Source organism: Prunus mume, linkage group LG4, assembly GCF_029339155.1.
Source record: "Prunus mume cultivar Tortuosa linkage group LG4, ASM2933915v1, whole genome shotgun sequence".
In the NCBI taxonomy this organism is placed as follows: domain Eukaryota; kingdom Viridiplantae; phylum Streptophyta; class Magnoliopsida; order Rosales; family Rosaceae; genus Prunus; species Prunus mume.
Genome location: NC_142701.1, coordinates 24549868 through 24565698, shown reverse-complemented (window position 1 = coordinate 24565698; position 15831 = coordinate 24549868). Strand labels below are relative to the sequence as shown.

The window sequence follows — 15831 nt, the reverse complement described above, 5'->3', positions numbered from 1 at the left end:
TACATGTGTGACTTGTTAGTTGTAACTAATTGCTTTTTTTAACCATCAAACTTTGCAAAGGATCTACTAGTGTAGTGGTTTGGAGTATTTACTCCCTCAAACAAGGTCTTGAGTTCGAGTCACTAGCATTCATGTAGTGTTTGTAAGTTTAGTATGCTATCGCCCCTCTCAATAGAAAAAGTCTCTCCAACATGAGACTCTTAAGATATTATATTATATTACACTGTGAGACTTACATGATTAAAACTAGCATTACTTGTATGAAGTGTTAGATCACAAAATTTTGAATGAACAAGATATAGTTAAATTATTGGGTGAAATTAAATTAAATTGACACCCACGCACTACAATTCTTTCAAAACAAAAATTAAACATTAAAAAGAAAAGAAAATTGCATTTGGCAATTTGGCAATCAGTCAATGGAATTTGACTAGTAATAAGTTATTCTGATTTCAACTGACCCTATTGACTGAGGCTAAGCAATCAGAGGGTACAATAATACAACATCCTTTACAAAACATATGAACCCTGATCAAATTTTCTTCCTACTTCCAATAAGATCGCATAGGAAATAATTAACAACAGCCTACTCTATCATGTCTTATTGTACAGGTACCAAAAGAGGAGGTTGCCCACAAGGCATGATACATTTCTTCCTTTTTCTTTTTACATGAGAGATTATCTTCAAAACATCTCCTTCACCTACAGAATAAAATTCGAATCAGTTTTTACCGTGTTTCAAGTAAAACTTTAGCAAACAGCAAAAAAGTTCAATAAATACCCATTTCAAATGCAAGCTGCCAACACTGAGAAACGTGTTCCTTAAGCATGTCTTGATGCATCATCATGCAATGGAGCAGTTCTTACATTCGGGTCATCCTGGCATGAGGAGAAAACTATTGTAAGATAAATTAAAGTCAAATACATGATTTAGGAAAGCCATTAGGGCCCAGGTCTAGCAAACTAACCCGCATGCCATAAGTGAAACCACCTGGTGTTCGGAAAAAATCCATCTGTCCCTGCAAGCACAACGCCACAAATTATAAAATAAAACCATTTGAACATCGTCATAGGCAAATGTATTCGTTATCATAAGTTTGCTGTACCAGCCCATGCATGCTTTGCTGAGCACTGTAATAACCATCATGGCTTGGGGCTATAGAGTTCAGTTGTCCCTACATGTATGAAACCCACGTCTCAAAGTTATATTCATTTACATTGCAGTATCACTAGTCTTTTTATACTCATTTAAAAAATTAAGACTTACAAGCCCCTGAATGGTCTGTTGATTCCCATAGTAATTATCCCGTGTAGGTGCCATTAAGTTCAATTGAACCTGACAAAAAGGAGGAACAGATTGAAAATAAGAAGAAAAAAATCAAAAACTGCTTATTGCATTAATACATAAAGACATGGTCATACCATTCCTTGCACACTCTGTTGTGCACCGTAATAGCCATCAAGAGTTACTGCTCTTGGGTTCAATTTGTCCTACAAAATATTACCATAGTCAACTCAATTGTAAAAAATTTGTATTTTCAAATCATAGAACACAATATCGTTTCATAATATTGTGTAGCCATCATAACATTGTTTCAAAACACAATACGCGTACAGATCATGATACCAATTTGACGCATATAATCTAAAACAAATATTTGTTTTAATAAAAGCTTAAAACTCATAGAACAAGACACACCATTTGTTGCAAGCTATCTTGTGCCCCAACAGTCATAACATCCGGCTCAGAGTTCACCTGCAATTTGATTAGAAGGTCAACTTTAACAAATATAATTATAACAAGAATATCATAATTAAGTCACTACCAACAACAAACCTTCCTTTTCTTGGTTGGATTCTTTTTTTTATTTGTCTTGCCCATACTTCTATTTTGACTATCGTCTTCAATACAAAGCAGACCATGAGTGACTGATGATGTGCCAGCTTCTATCAGACTCTTACTAGAATTATTTACACTCACACAATTTCCAAAAGCTTCTTCTAGTGCACGGCATGCAACACTGTAACTCTCCTGAGATAGAGATCCTTCCTCAATCACTTTCATAGCCCGTTGACATAAATCATTAAATTTTTGCACCCTGGATAGTCCATGGTCAGATTCTTCTCCCACCAAATGCCTGTTCTTTACATCTTTTGTCCAACGTTTTAATATATATTGAACTGGGATTGCGGAAAGGCCACAAATTTGGAGAACAATCAGTGCATGTCTACAAAGATAACCTTTGTATTCAAATAAGCAGCATAAACAAGAAACTTCTGTCTTCATTTCATTCCATGTTACAATGAAATCTTGATTCTTTTCAAAATCTTGCACTCTGAAAGTAATGGTCGTCTCATCTTGCCCTTCCCTTTTTGGGTGGCAGGCAACTGCACCTAAAACCTCAACTTGAAATTTCTTGAATACTGCATGTGTGTACACCCCTGAGACACTCTTCTCCAAAGGTGAAGGAGATCTCAATGTTGGCTGTTTGTTCCATGTATCAGAATCTGCTTTGGCTTCTTCTTCATACCTATCTTGTAGAATTGCTTCATACTGTTTCAGGAACTCTTGTACAGTGGTCTTCTTATGCACATACTTATCGAAAAAGGAGTTAACACTCTCGGATCGCTGAACCGCAGACATCCCAGCCAAACAAACATCCCTCATGTATGTTGGCACCCACTGTTTTCGGTCTTCATACAATGACTGAGTCCATTCATCATCTTTGAGTTCAAATTTTTCAAGAATTTTCCACCATCTTTTTTCAAACTCTTCATTTGTTGATGACCTGTGGATGCACTTTTCAAATTTCGCCATAAAATTTTCATGCCGTTTAATTACATGGCCAAGATTTTCAGAAACCTTCCCCAAAATATGCCACAAACAAAAACAATGATAAGCATTTGTAAACACCTCTGAGATAACTGATTTTATCGATTTGTCATGGTCAGTGATTATTACTTTTGGAGCTTGCCCACCCATAGCTTTCAGCCACGTCTGCATTAGCCAAGAAAATGTTGTTGTACTTTCATCTGATACCAAAGCACATCCAAGCAGCACGAACTGATAGTGCTGATTCACTCCAACAAATAAAACAAGAGGCATTTTATATTTGTTCCTAATGTAGGTGGTATCAAAAGACACCACATCACTGAAATTGATGTAGTCATGCCTACTTTTTGCATCAACCCAAAACAAACTTTTCAGACGTTGATCTTCTCCCAGATCTATTGCATAGAAAAAGTTGGAATTCATATTCTGCATCTGTGTGAAAAAATCAAGCAAAATCTTCAAATCTCCTGCCTCTAATGCCAAATTCCGACCTTTATCAAATGGATTTTTGGGATCATTTTTTAGGCCAACCACATTTTTGTATTCAGCAAATTGTCTAGCCATTGCAGCATACATCTTTCTTGTTTGTTCACTAACTGCTTGGGCTGGTAAAAGCTCGTGGTTATGCTCCTTCACAAAATTATGTATAACCCATTTACCATCTGGTCTTCTCTTCACATGCATCGAAGCTTTGCAATCTGTCTTTGAGCATGATCGCCGACCAGTCGCATTTTCCGGGTCTTGCTTGTTCTGTCTGGCACGTGGTCTATTATACGACTTGTCATACTCACGCTTGGTCCCATATCTGGAACAAGCAAATTTTGCATCAATAAATTCTCTTGATGTCTTTGACCGGCGGCTATTTTGGATTGCAGTGTTGAACCCCATAGACCGAGCATACTCCTGATAGAAAGAGTATGCTTCCCCATGTGATGCAAATTCCATACCAAAAAGCGGCTCAAGATTTGTATCCTCTTTAAAGACTACCATATCTGCTGTTGGAGAATTCAAATCCCCGCCATCTTCAGCATGTACCTCATCTCTAACATCCACAATGTTTCCATTCTCAATATCTCCATTCTGCAATTTTTCTTCATGTTCTAACATGTTATCAATTCCATGTGGTTCTTCATCTTCTTTGTCAGGTTCACCAGAAGGTAGCCGTAGATCTATATCCATAGTGAGATTATTTAATTTCAACTGATTATTATCGGAGAATATCTGAAAGAAAGAAAGGACAACAGTTGCCAGTAAATCAGAAAATGAAAAGAAAAAAAACTACGAACTCCGAGGATGATAATGCCAATAACAATAAAACATCAAGATTCCTAACTAAAGCAAGAAAAAGAGTTACAAACCATTTTGGACATTCGAAGTACAATGTAACTAACAGATCCAACTAGATTGTCTAGCCTTGTCAATGTCAAAAAGATGATGACATCCTCTTCTTCCAACATAAGGGACCAGGATCACCTCCCATCATATCTTAAATGATAATATAAAGCTTTGGCTGGAGACATAAAAGAAGAAAGGAGAATGTTCCTCCTTAATTAGAAAGATAAATAAATAGAGAGCAAAAACATTAATCCTACATGACTGAAAACTTCCATAGAAATAGCTAAGTGAACCACTATCACATGTTGAAATTGTGATAGTTTAAGAGGTTTAGGTGATTATCAAAGATAGAACAAATTGTGTTGGGGGGATGCTTTTCACAACCACCAAAAGAACTATCACTTGATATTCAGAACTACGTATTCACGTAGTCAGTTATGGGTGTGAGAATTTTCTGTTCAACACAGGCATTCCACATATTTGGAGTGTCCAGCAGCCATATCCTTGTTAATATCATGTCACATTGCCACAAGTATTCAGGCAGGACCACCAAAGTGAAGTGTTTATAACTACTATACCAGAACAGGGTGGTAAGGCACTTTCTTGGAGGCATAGGGTGTTGTCCTGAACTCACCTGAATACCTTTCAGGGAACAAAACTTGAAAACCCTTTTAACATTCTTAAAAGAATTTCAGAGTACTCTTTCACCGTTTTAGCTAAATATGAGAATGTTTTAGTACTAGAACACATTTCATTCAATTCTGAAAAGCCCCTCAGGCCTTTTCTTATAAATGATATGGAGAATGCAAAATTATGCACAGCACATTCCCATTCTATAGCCAATTTAACACAACCTGAAGATATTAAACAATGAGAACAAGAGACACTCTGAGTTCATTCATTCATTCAACATTTTTTGTTATTGAACATCTGCACTAAAGAATTGCCATAGATGCAAAATCTTGACTACAAATGCATCTTGAGTTCTTTACCTTTTTTGTTTTTCCTTTTATTGAATTTTCCATCAAAAGTAAACTAAAATTGGAGAATAAAGGAAAAAAATAAAAGCCAGTCAAAAATTGCAGTAAGGTGTACAACTTTTCCTTTTGAACCTATTAATAAATTTTAACATATCAGATACATAACTAATAAAATATATGATAATTATCTATCCATAAATTATCATTTAGGAAACCATAAACATGTATATCAACATCAAAAAGTGGCTAACATGACATTGCAGAAAGCATCTTAATCCAATACCAATATATTGAAAAACCAGTCTAAAGGTCAAAGAACGCTCTACAATGTCCAAATAACAGCAAAAGAGTACATATTTCTACCACAAATGAGGTCTTGTTTAGGAAAGGAACCAAAAAAAAAAAACTGAGCTACATTTGGCAGCAGGATCAGGGTGGTTTGTCTACGTTGAAGAGCAACACCACACACACACAGAGATGGAACCACCTAGAGAGGGAGAAAGTACAAAGCCAAACCAGACAATACAAATCAAAACCCAATCCAACTCACACGTCCCACATTCTGTTTCATCATACAATTTCTAATCCTAAGGAACTTGCAATTACATTCCTAAAGTATAGACTACCATGTCATATGCTGCATACGGAAAGAACTGGGCAATCATACTTTATATGCTAATAAGCACTCCACAAGCTCCAAAATGTGCAAAACTGCAAGTCCACTTGGGAGACTAACTGGACTACTAAGCCTGTTTAATAAATAAGGTATTCCCAAGTAATGAAATTCGAGCTCAGCTGTATTTACCATGTTGGAAAATTACTCTGAAAAATGAAATTAGACAGCCAACTTCTGCATACAATTTGTAGTAAAACATAACAACAAGGCTCAACACATACTCTATAGTGATTTATAGTCACTCCCCATTTTCAAATCCATTTCATTATTTTGTGTCAAATGCAAGAAATCAAATGACCCACATGAAAAGACATACTTTTTACACAAAACTAAAATAAAAATACAATCTTTACAATCCATACAAATCCCAAATAGCACAGCAATACATTCAACAACAGAAAAACCAAAAAGAAATTTTAAAACAACGAATTGGTTTTCATGGAGAGAAAGAGGGAGAAAGAGGGAGAGATATATAGAGAGAGAAGAGAGGTCTACCTCTCTCTCTGTGTATTACATATGGACGAAGGAGGTGGAGAAGGAGAGAGCTTCGATCTGAGACTGGGGAAGATGATCGCGCACGCGAGGGGGTTGAGCGAGTGGCCAATACGAAGGTCCTTTAATTTTGCCCCCAATTTGTTTCTGTTTAGGGTTTCAAAAACGCTCGATCAATCTGACTCTCACCTTTCCTCACTCGCTGCCTCTTTTTCCCCTTTTATTGATTTATTTCTTTTATTTTTGGTGTAAATTTTTCCTAATTTATTTTATTTTAATTTATTTCCCAAACCTCGCTGCCGCACGCGTCGTGCGTGCCAGCCCCGCTGTTGCTGTAACCACAGAGATGTGGGTCCCGCCTTTTGCAAACGTTATTAGCTGAGTGCGCGTGTCACGCGTGGCTGCCTGCTCAACAAATCACACGTTAGCTGCCTTCTCTCTCTCCCACTCTCTTCACATATCTATATATCAAATTTATTTTTGTTTTGCTTCTCTAAAAAAAAAATTATTTTTGTTCTGTTGATTTATTTGCTAAATCAAATAAATGAGTCGTCCAAATTCAAGGTTTTTAAAAAAAAATTGGTATGACTGTCACACGTTATGATTGCGAATTTGCGATATGGGAATAGAAAGAAAAGTTTCTTATACACACACTACTAAAGTAAACTCAATTTTAAGAAGTCAAACAGTGCTCATACTAGCATACTTGATAATTTCGTGTACAAACATTTTAAGAAAGTACTTTTTTACACACATTTAAAAAAATTAAATGCGTCATACAAGTACAAATTGTAACACCTTACATTACGTCACATTGTTTTCCTTTACTTAAGACCTTACATTAAGTCACATTACTTTCGGTTTTCCAATTTCCTCAAATTAAGAAACGATCCCTAACGCTATATTTTCACTCAGAAATACAGAGATTCCTATCTCCTTTTCATCTTGTGAACCAAGTGCATGGGACCCGAGCATATTTCTTGCCATGTCCATGATTGTTGGATTTCTTTCTTTTTGAGCCACAACTTTTTTTGGTTCATGTGTGTATATGGTGAAGTCAATGAATGCCTGCAAAGCCCATTCTCTTGACCTATTCTTTCAAATTCCGTTGTGACTGATACCTTCGAACTTTCCTAACGACAAGTCTTCTCTTTGACTTAATACATTGCGAAAACCCAACACTTTCTTCTTTCGGATCCCCAAGTCTCTCAAGTTAAACCGGAAGCACTCATCAAACTCCCTTTGTTAACAGGGCACAAAAATGACGTGAAAAGCTCATGCATGTAGCTTTCAGTTTTTCCAAATAGAGGACGTCAAATTCTTCAAAATATGTTCAGAAAAGGGAGCATCTTGCCATACCATATATAACCGCACCTATAAAATTCTATGACCATTGTGACATGCAAACGTACAGAAAGTCACTGAAACTTCATTAAGAAGAGTAGTTTCAAATCGAATCACATACAAACATGACAACTTTATCACATGTTGATTCACGCATTTTTCTATAAAAAAAACTGTCAAAATATGTATTTAAACTTAATCATGAGCAGACACTTCTATAACTTCTATACGCGTATAATTTTCTTACCTATACAAAAGGCCCTCAGCTCTGATAACCATCTATCTTATTTGCTAGCTTCTCCACCAAAGCAGTTGCCCGCGCATTTGCATTTGAATTCTAAAGCTGGAAGATGATGAAGAAGATATGTTTCGATCATAGAATTTTCCTTGAAACTTGTGTAGAAGTTTGTAAGCTTCAGTGGAGGGGAGAGGAGAGACAGGGAGACAAGTTGGTTTTTTTTTTCTTGGGTTTGGGATGTATAGGGTTTAGGGTCTTTGCTTTATGGATATTGGAAAAAAAGAGAGAGAGAAGAGAAACTGTAGAGTTGTAATCCAAGGCAATCACTCTGTATCTCAAACGACTCAATATTTTTAAGGGGAAGCAATGATTTTAGGATCTTTCTTGATGCATGGTTAATTTGTATAGGAAAATTACTTTGCATATTATTGAATCTGTAATCTATACCATAGTCTCTCAATTTGTATATCACTTTTATATTTAGTTTTTTATAATCAACTGACATGGAGGATTTAGATTCAAGAATATGTTCTTGATTTTGATAGTCTCACACTTGTTTCTTTCCATAACTATACATTCCAATTTCACATTCGTGTTACTTATTTATTAACATGAAAGGTATCATGTTAACACGGTCTAGCCTAGTGGAAAATAGTTTTAACTTACAAATCAGTAATATCAGGTTTAAACATTCATAATACAATAATAGTGTGTGTATGAAAACTTTTCTTCAGACTACCGTTTATACTAAAAAAAAACGAGTATTAAATATTTTTGGTCACCAGAGTTAGGGTGGAGAAACATAGAAGGTGCCATTATCACCTAAGGCTAATCAAAGAAGTTCCTTATAATCAAATAAATATTTTATTGAAGCTTTATTAAAGGGATCAAAAGATGATTAAAAAAATCAAATTATTAGCCAAAAAAATGTAAAGGAACTATTTAAAAACATGAAATAAGAGTAAAGTTGAGGAGAGAGACGAGATGAGAGAGAATAACATTTTAGTGGGACCCATACAAAAACGCCAACATTAATAACGCACCAACACCCATATTTTTCTACCAAAAGCAAACCTAATACATTACACGTCCACTGTGTCATTATATCTTCCCATACTGGTGAGTCTTGAGTCTGTCAACGGCCCAAAAGTTAACGCCTTTTGTTTTTGTTTTTGGCTTTTCTTTGCTTCTTCAGCCGAAGGCCAGCAAATTCTACTATTTTTTCTCACTTCTTTCTCTTTGACCCATTGCACAACTCCTCCATTCCATTTCACAACGGGGTTTTCCTTTTCCTTTTCCTTTTCCTTTTCTGTTTGTCAGTTTCAACATTTTATTCTTTTGTTTTTTTGTTAATATTTGTATTATCTGTGAGTGGTGGCAAATTGAGAGCAACAGGTACCGTTAAAGTAAATTCTTACTTTCTTTTTGGGGTTCCTCAAAATTCATTTTTATTTTTGGCTTTTGGGTTACAGAGAGGGAACACTCTTCTCTGAAAAGCTCTCCCCTTTTCTTGTATTTCTAGTCTTCTTCCACTCTCTAGTTTGGGAGTGCTAGGGTTTTTGGTTTGCTTTGGGCGGTGGGTTTGGTCTGAATTGGGAAGTTATGGTGAGAAAACATGGATGGCAACTACCTGCTCACACCTTCCAGGTACTTACATGTCTTCTCTAGTCCAGACTTGTATCTCATCTCTTCATATCAATGTCAGTTTATGTTTTTGTGTTAGAATATTGATTAGGGTCTGCTTAAACCGCTTAGTTGCTGATGTGGGTTTCTCTCAGAAGGGCTAATTATAGTCTGATCCCTGTTCTGAATGTGGGGTTTCATTAGTGAATTCGTGTAAAAGGACAAATCTTTATGGCCATCATTTTTTCTCCAACTGTTAGTTAGGTCCTTGTGGTGTGCTTTTACCTTTTTTTGGGAGGAGTTTTGGGATGGGATTATGCAGTATTAGGTTCCCAACTAAGAGAAAAAAGTTGGAAAAGCTCGAATGCTTGAGTTTATGCTTGTTTGGGCTGTTTAAACTTGAACCTAGCAAGTTAGCATTTGTTCATTTTCCTTTTGCCTATATATCTACCCATTTTCTGGACACCGGGTTATCTCTTTCTTGTTAATTTATCATTATTATTATTTATAATAATTATTTGTTAATCGAGTTATCACCTAAACTATGTTTTTCACTTGGCAGGTTGTCGCTATTACCGTATTCTGCTTGTTAGTGGTTGCGTTCTATGCTTTCTTCGCGCCTTTCCTTGGAGGCCGTATCTGGGAATATGTTTTGATTGGAAGTTACTCTCCAGTGGTATGTGAAATGATTTAATTTAAGGTTTTCATATAGGTCCAAATTTGATATATATATTTTTCAAAGATAAAAAATTTAATGGGGCCAAACTAGACTAGATTTTCTAGAGTTCAAAATTGAGTCTCTATGCCGGTCACTTCTTATAATGCTTTAGCCTTTAGCACAATTCATCAGAATCATAACTAATTTCATTTCTTCTAGATAGATTTAGCTTTTTATGTCTGATGGTATTCCCATAATCTTGTCATGGCATTTCAGGCACTGCTTGTCTTCATTCTTTACGTTCGATGCACTGCAATAAATCCTGCAGATCCTGGCATTATGTCCAAGTTTGACAATGGAGCAACAAATAGTATCAATCCAAATCATAGGTTATCGGCAAAAGACTTGCCTAGAAAATTTGATGAAACCACCACTGGGCATTCTTCTCCATCATCAGTTTCCAGAAGTTCTTTAGCAGGAGCTAACTCTAGTAGGAAAGGCTCAGTAGGAGAACTAGGGGGTGTAAATATTGTAGCAGAACCCACAACCAGGAAATGTTGCATAGGTGGAATCTTCTGTGCATTGTTTGTACACGAAGACTGCCGCAAACAACAGGAAGGTGCAGCTGAGAGTCAAGGTGGTGAGGATGCTTTGTTCTGCACATTGTGCAATGCTGAGGTATTGCATTATGACAAGCATAGTATCATAATTTATCAGTTTAAACATTCATCACTTCTAGTCATTTTAGTTTCTCATGTGCTTCTTTATCAAGCTAAATGCTCCTAGTATTTTGTATTGTAAGCTGTGAAGCTGCTTCATTTCCCAGGAAGAAGCTATAGAAATGCTTTAAGTTATGATCTCAGTATACTCTCTATCAATAGATTCTTGGCAGTTGAGTTGGTTACATTATTTGGTGCAAAATGAATCCATATGATCTATAGAAGTGACCATACTCTGATAATAGCTTGAGCAATTAAGGTTTATAAAATCTTGTTTTTTACTACAATGAATACTTTTCATGCTGCAGGTCCGCAAGTTCAGCAAGCACTGTAGAAGTTGTGATAAGTGTGTGGATGGCTTTGATCACCACTGTCGGGTATTTTTCATGTTGTTTGATGTATTGTGCAACTTGTTTTGGGTTGACCTATCTTAATATTCTCTCTACAAAAGTAACCTCAATATATTACATGGCTGCAGTGGCTGAACAATTGCGTGGGACACAAAAATTATGTGACTTTTATCTGTTTGATGGCCACCAGTCTTGTTTGGGTAGGTATTGCAGTCTGATAATTATCATGTGCAGTAATAATCTTTGGTACTAAAGATGCTCGCTCTCTGCCCATTTTGGTTCAGCTTGTCATTGAAGCTGGAGTTGGTATTGCTGTCCTTGTGCGCTGCTTTGTTAATAAGAGAAGCATGGAGGCAGAAATTATTGATAGACTTGGAAATGGTTTCACTCGTCCCCCGTTTGCAACAGTTGTGGTACATCTTATTCTTTAAATGCTCTAAACTAAAGTTAGCATCCTAATCTTTTGCTGGTATCAATAGAAAAATTGCTGTGCTAACTTTGGGTCTTTGTGTAGACTGTATGTACAGCAGTTTCTGTGCTGGCATGTGTTCCACTTTGTGAACTATTCTTCTTCCACATGATACTAATTAGGAAGGTCAGTGCCTTTGGTTATTGAACTCATTTCCATGATGCTAAGTGTAGTAAAGGAGCTTAAGGAAGAGCTTTTATTATATTTCAAGTGATATAATCTTATTTTCTGAATTTTAAATTTGAATTAGGGTATTACAACCTATGAATATGTTGTGGCAATGCGAGTCATGAGTGAGGAACGTGGACAATATGTAGATGAGGCTTTCAATAATTTCGCGAACTCTTTTCGGAATTCCCCAACAGGATCTGCTACAACTGGCTTGAGTGGTGGGAGTTCTTTAGGTCTGCAGTACAAGGGTGCATGGTGTACCCCTCCAAGAGTATTTGTGGATTATCAGGTACTTTAGTATTCACTTTGTATCTTAATTTACTCTTAGTGAAAGGCATTGACAGTGGTTCAAATCAAACTAACTTTAGGCTTCAAATACCTACCTTTAACCTGTGGTTTAATATGTTTTTAGAACTAGATATTGACAAGATGATTAATTGCACTGTTCTTGGGTGGAGAGCAGTTTGGTCCCAGTTAATATTTTACAACTTACGGAACAGAGAGTAAATGAAACTAACAAGGTGTAATCAGCAAATCCATATCTAATTATGTGGGGGCTGAAACTTGGTATCTTTTTCTTTTCTTTTCTTCCCACTGTTTTTTTTTGGTGGTCAAATTCTTCCCACTGTTTCTCTAATGGTCAGGCCCATGATGCTCCCATGTGGTCTGAGGTTCGAAACCCCAAAGTTACCTACCTAGCTATTTGCTAGTCTTTCCTGCCTCCCAAAGATTGTAGGTTTCGGCTGGGGGGCCCAGTTTCAGAGCTGTGTCCGCAAGGCGGATTGGTGGATTTCTGGGTATAATGGCCTTTTTTTGAACTTATGCAAGTGTAGTTAAAAGAACTACATTGTTGTTTAATCCTTCGTCTTTTCTTCATGTCCATTTTTCAATCTGCTCAAGTATGAGGAGTTATTATCTGGATGCTGTATATTTGAGTTTTTTTGCTTGATCCAAATGATGGCTTAAATAGTACAATTAATGTTTTCTATTGATCTCGCATAAAATACAATTTTCAAAATTTTCTTCCCATTTTCTTGCCCTTCAAATCTTCTTCCTTTCTCAATTATTTTTCTTTCCTCCATTAGTGGCTTTTAAGAATGGGTACAGGAATTGCCAGCATGGACCCAAAACTAGTTTCCTGTCTTCTGTTTGACATATATATCTTTTTTTTCCTCTGGGAGAAGAAAACTTTGTATATTTTACACTTGACACGAGCTTTGCTTCATTAGGAAGAAGTTGTACCACATTTGGAGCCTGGAATGGTCCCATCAACTATTGACCCGGATGCAACTGGAATTACAGAAAGAGAGCAGAAAGGTCCTAAAAGGCCTGTTCGCATTAGTGCTTGGCAGCTTGCAAAGTTGGATTCCAGTGAGGCCATGAGAGCAGCAGCCAAAGCCAGGGCATCATCCTCTGTTCTACGACCACTTGATAAACCTGACCTTGAACTTAGCTCAAGTGGCAATATGAGTGTGAGAAGTAGTGTAAGCACTGACACAGGGGCAAATAAAGAGATTAAGAACGAGTTGAGGTTGTCAAGAAATTCCTTTGCTCCAAGTCAAGGTAGCCGAGATGAGTATGAAACTGGGACTCAAAGCATAAGTAGCTTCAGTAGTCCAAGTCATGTTCATGAAGCAGTCACACTTAGCCCTCTACCACAGGGAGGTCTGGGACGTTTTAGTGCAGCCACTTCAGTCCCCAGCTTAGTTCCTGACCATCCATTAACTTCCAAGGCAACATTGCCTAATGTCAGCTTGGGATTTGATGAAAAGATTATGCAGAGGGGAGGTACTACTGATCCATTGCTGCTGTCAGCTCCAGCTTCTTCTCTTTTCAGAGATGTCAGAAGGACATCCGTTGTTTGGGACCAAGAAGCAGGGAGGTATGTCTCAGTTCCTGTATCAGCTTCTGAAGCTCGAAACAGGTTATCCACACAAACAGGTTTTTCAAATCCTAATGCAGAAACAAGCAGTTATAGTAGAAGGCCAGTTATTCCGCCACAGGAACCTTCATCTTCTGCAGTGAAGACTCCAGTGCAACAAACAGAAAAACTGATGTACACAGGGGATTCTATATTCTTTGGCGGCCCGCTTTTGAGTGCACCAGTTAGGGAAAATTTGAAAAATGAAAGGGATTTGGGTTCAAGAGAGGGCCAAGAGAGGGTGGGACTGAACTTGCCTAGGGAGTCTAGATTCAGACGAGATTCTGCCTCGAACCAGCTTCCTGTGTTTGTCCCAGGGGGTTTTGAGAGCAACCCTTCTTTTGGTTCCGGTTTGAAGTAGTGTTACATTTATGGGCTGAAAATTCTGACAAATGCATGTAAATTTCTTCCTCCTCTTGCCAGGATTGTGTATTGGAGGAATGTGCAAGTCTGAAACCAATGATGGGAGCGAAGCTTGATCCCTTCGACCTGACTGCTTGAAATTGTTACAAACAGAGTTCTCTTACAGGGTTGGAGCAGTTTCTTTGATGAAATTCCGATTTAACGTATCGGCATTAGCTGAGGTTTGTGAATGAGGCGATCTTAAGAAGTGTTTCTTGCGCTTTCTTGACATTGTAGCCAAAGGATTTGTCTAACAGAGCTCCATTTATACTCTGAATATTTTTTTTTATTAGCAAGGTATCTTCCCACTATTGAGCTGGAACATGTAAAATCTATCTTTTTAGATTTATCCCATTTTTACTTCCCCATCTTCTTTTGCTGTCGAACTTTGTTGATGTTATCAAGTCTCCAAATCCCATTGTTTTGGTTGCTTTGCTTTTAGTTGTCTTTCATTGCATTGTCGTCAAACTTCCAAGCCTGTCTCAGCTCAGCTCACCAACGTTTACATAAGCGTCCTTTCATGATTTCTTAACCAAACATAATGAATTATAAAAGCACAACATTAAATATAGAGTGGTGATTTTCCCACTCCTATTTCTCCTATTTTATTCACTTACACTCTTTTTTTATGAGTGGTGATTTCCCCACTCATTTTTCTCCTATTTTATCCACTTGCACTCTTTTTTTATAACTAAAAAAGGAGTGTAAGTAGATAAAATAAAAGTGGGGAAATCATTGTCCTTTTTTATAACTAAAAAAGGAGTGTAAGTGGATAAAATAGGAGTGAGGAAATAAATATATAATAAATAATTTGGAGGAATCACCACTGACTTAGAGTAACCCAGCTCCTAAATCATTTTTAGTATAAATTCAAAAAGTTAAGTTGTGGGTTTGTCATTATGACATAGATTCTTGTATTCTTGTTTAAATATATATTCTATCAATATGACATTATGACATACGAAAGTGACTAGTGAATGAGCAATTTCCACCAACTCCATTATCAGACTTAGAAGATTGCTTACAAATATAAAATCACAGCATCTCCAAAGAGTATGCAAATGAAATAGGCAAAATTATACTATAACAACTTAAGTAGCATGTTGCCTACCCATTTGCCTTATGAAAAAAATTATTCACTCCAAGCGACTAGGCAATGCAAGTGTACAAATCATTATTATATTATTTATTTTTATATTTTACATTTACATTTTTTTTTTCTGTCGAAATTCATTTACTATTAATATTTTATAGAAAGTATGTGAGATAGTGGAGATGATGATATTTTATTATAAAAAGCAAGTGGGGCATAATATACCTCTTCACTTTGAAGTAGACAATATTGTCTTATTAAGGAGAGTAGGTATATTTTGCCTACCTATTTGTCTATTCCTTACTAAAAACCTTACATGTAACGGGAATATCATTATTTTGTTATTCCTGACCAATAACACAATGACATATGAAAAATTTATCTTACGTGTTATTGCGTTATTATATAGAAATAACAAAAAGTGTTATCCCAGTTACATAAGAATTTCTCTCATTCCCTTGGAACATGAAAATACTAATATAGCAAGGCAAATCTTATAGACCTACTCTTTTGTCTCTTCCCTTCAA

The 15831-nt window shown here is 36.5% G+C and overlaps 2 protein-coding genes across 2 annotated transcripts; one reads left to right on the top strand and one right to left on the bottom strand.

Moving 5' to 3' along the window:
• Positions 1–425: 425 nt before the first annotated feature.
• Positions 426–6517, bottom strand: LOC103329002 (protein FAR-RED ELONGATED HYPOCOTYL 3). Its single transcript, XM_008231434.2, has 10 exons — positions 6320–6517; positions 4192–4343; positions 1838–4054; positions 1700–1756; positions 1423–1491; positions 1268–1336; positions 1107–1175; positions 969–1019; positions 782–879; positions 426–702 (listed from the first exon to the last, which is right to left on the bottom strand). Exons 2-9 carry the CDS (start codon positions 4288–4290, stop codon positions 823–825), a joined length of 2688 nt encoding a protein of 895 aa, XP_008229656.2. The 5' UTR covers positions 4291–4343; positions 6320–6517; the 3' UTR covers positions 426–702; positions 782–822.
• Positions 6518–8989: 2472 nt separating this feature from the next.
• On the top strand, positions 8990–14582 carry LOC148918256 (putative protein S-acyltransferase 19). Its single transcript, XM_089050083.1, has 9 exons — positions 8990–9545; positions 10084–10197; positions 10456–10857; positions 11207–11275; positions 11377–11448; positions 11533–11661; positions 11763–11843; positions 11968–12177; positions 13118–14582. Exons 1-9 carry the CDS (start codon positions 9501–9503, stop codon positions 14168–14170), a joined length of 2175 nt encoding a protein of 724 aa, XP_088906209.1. The 5' UTR covers positions 8990–9500; the 3' UTR covers positions 14171–14582.
• Positions 14583–15831: the final 1249 nt, after the last annotated feature.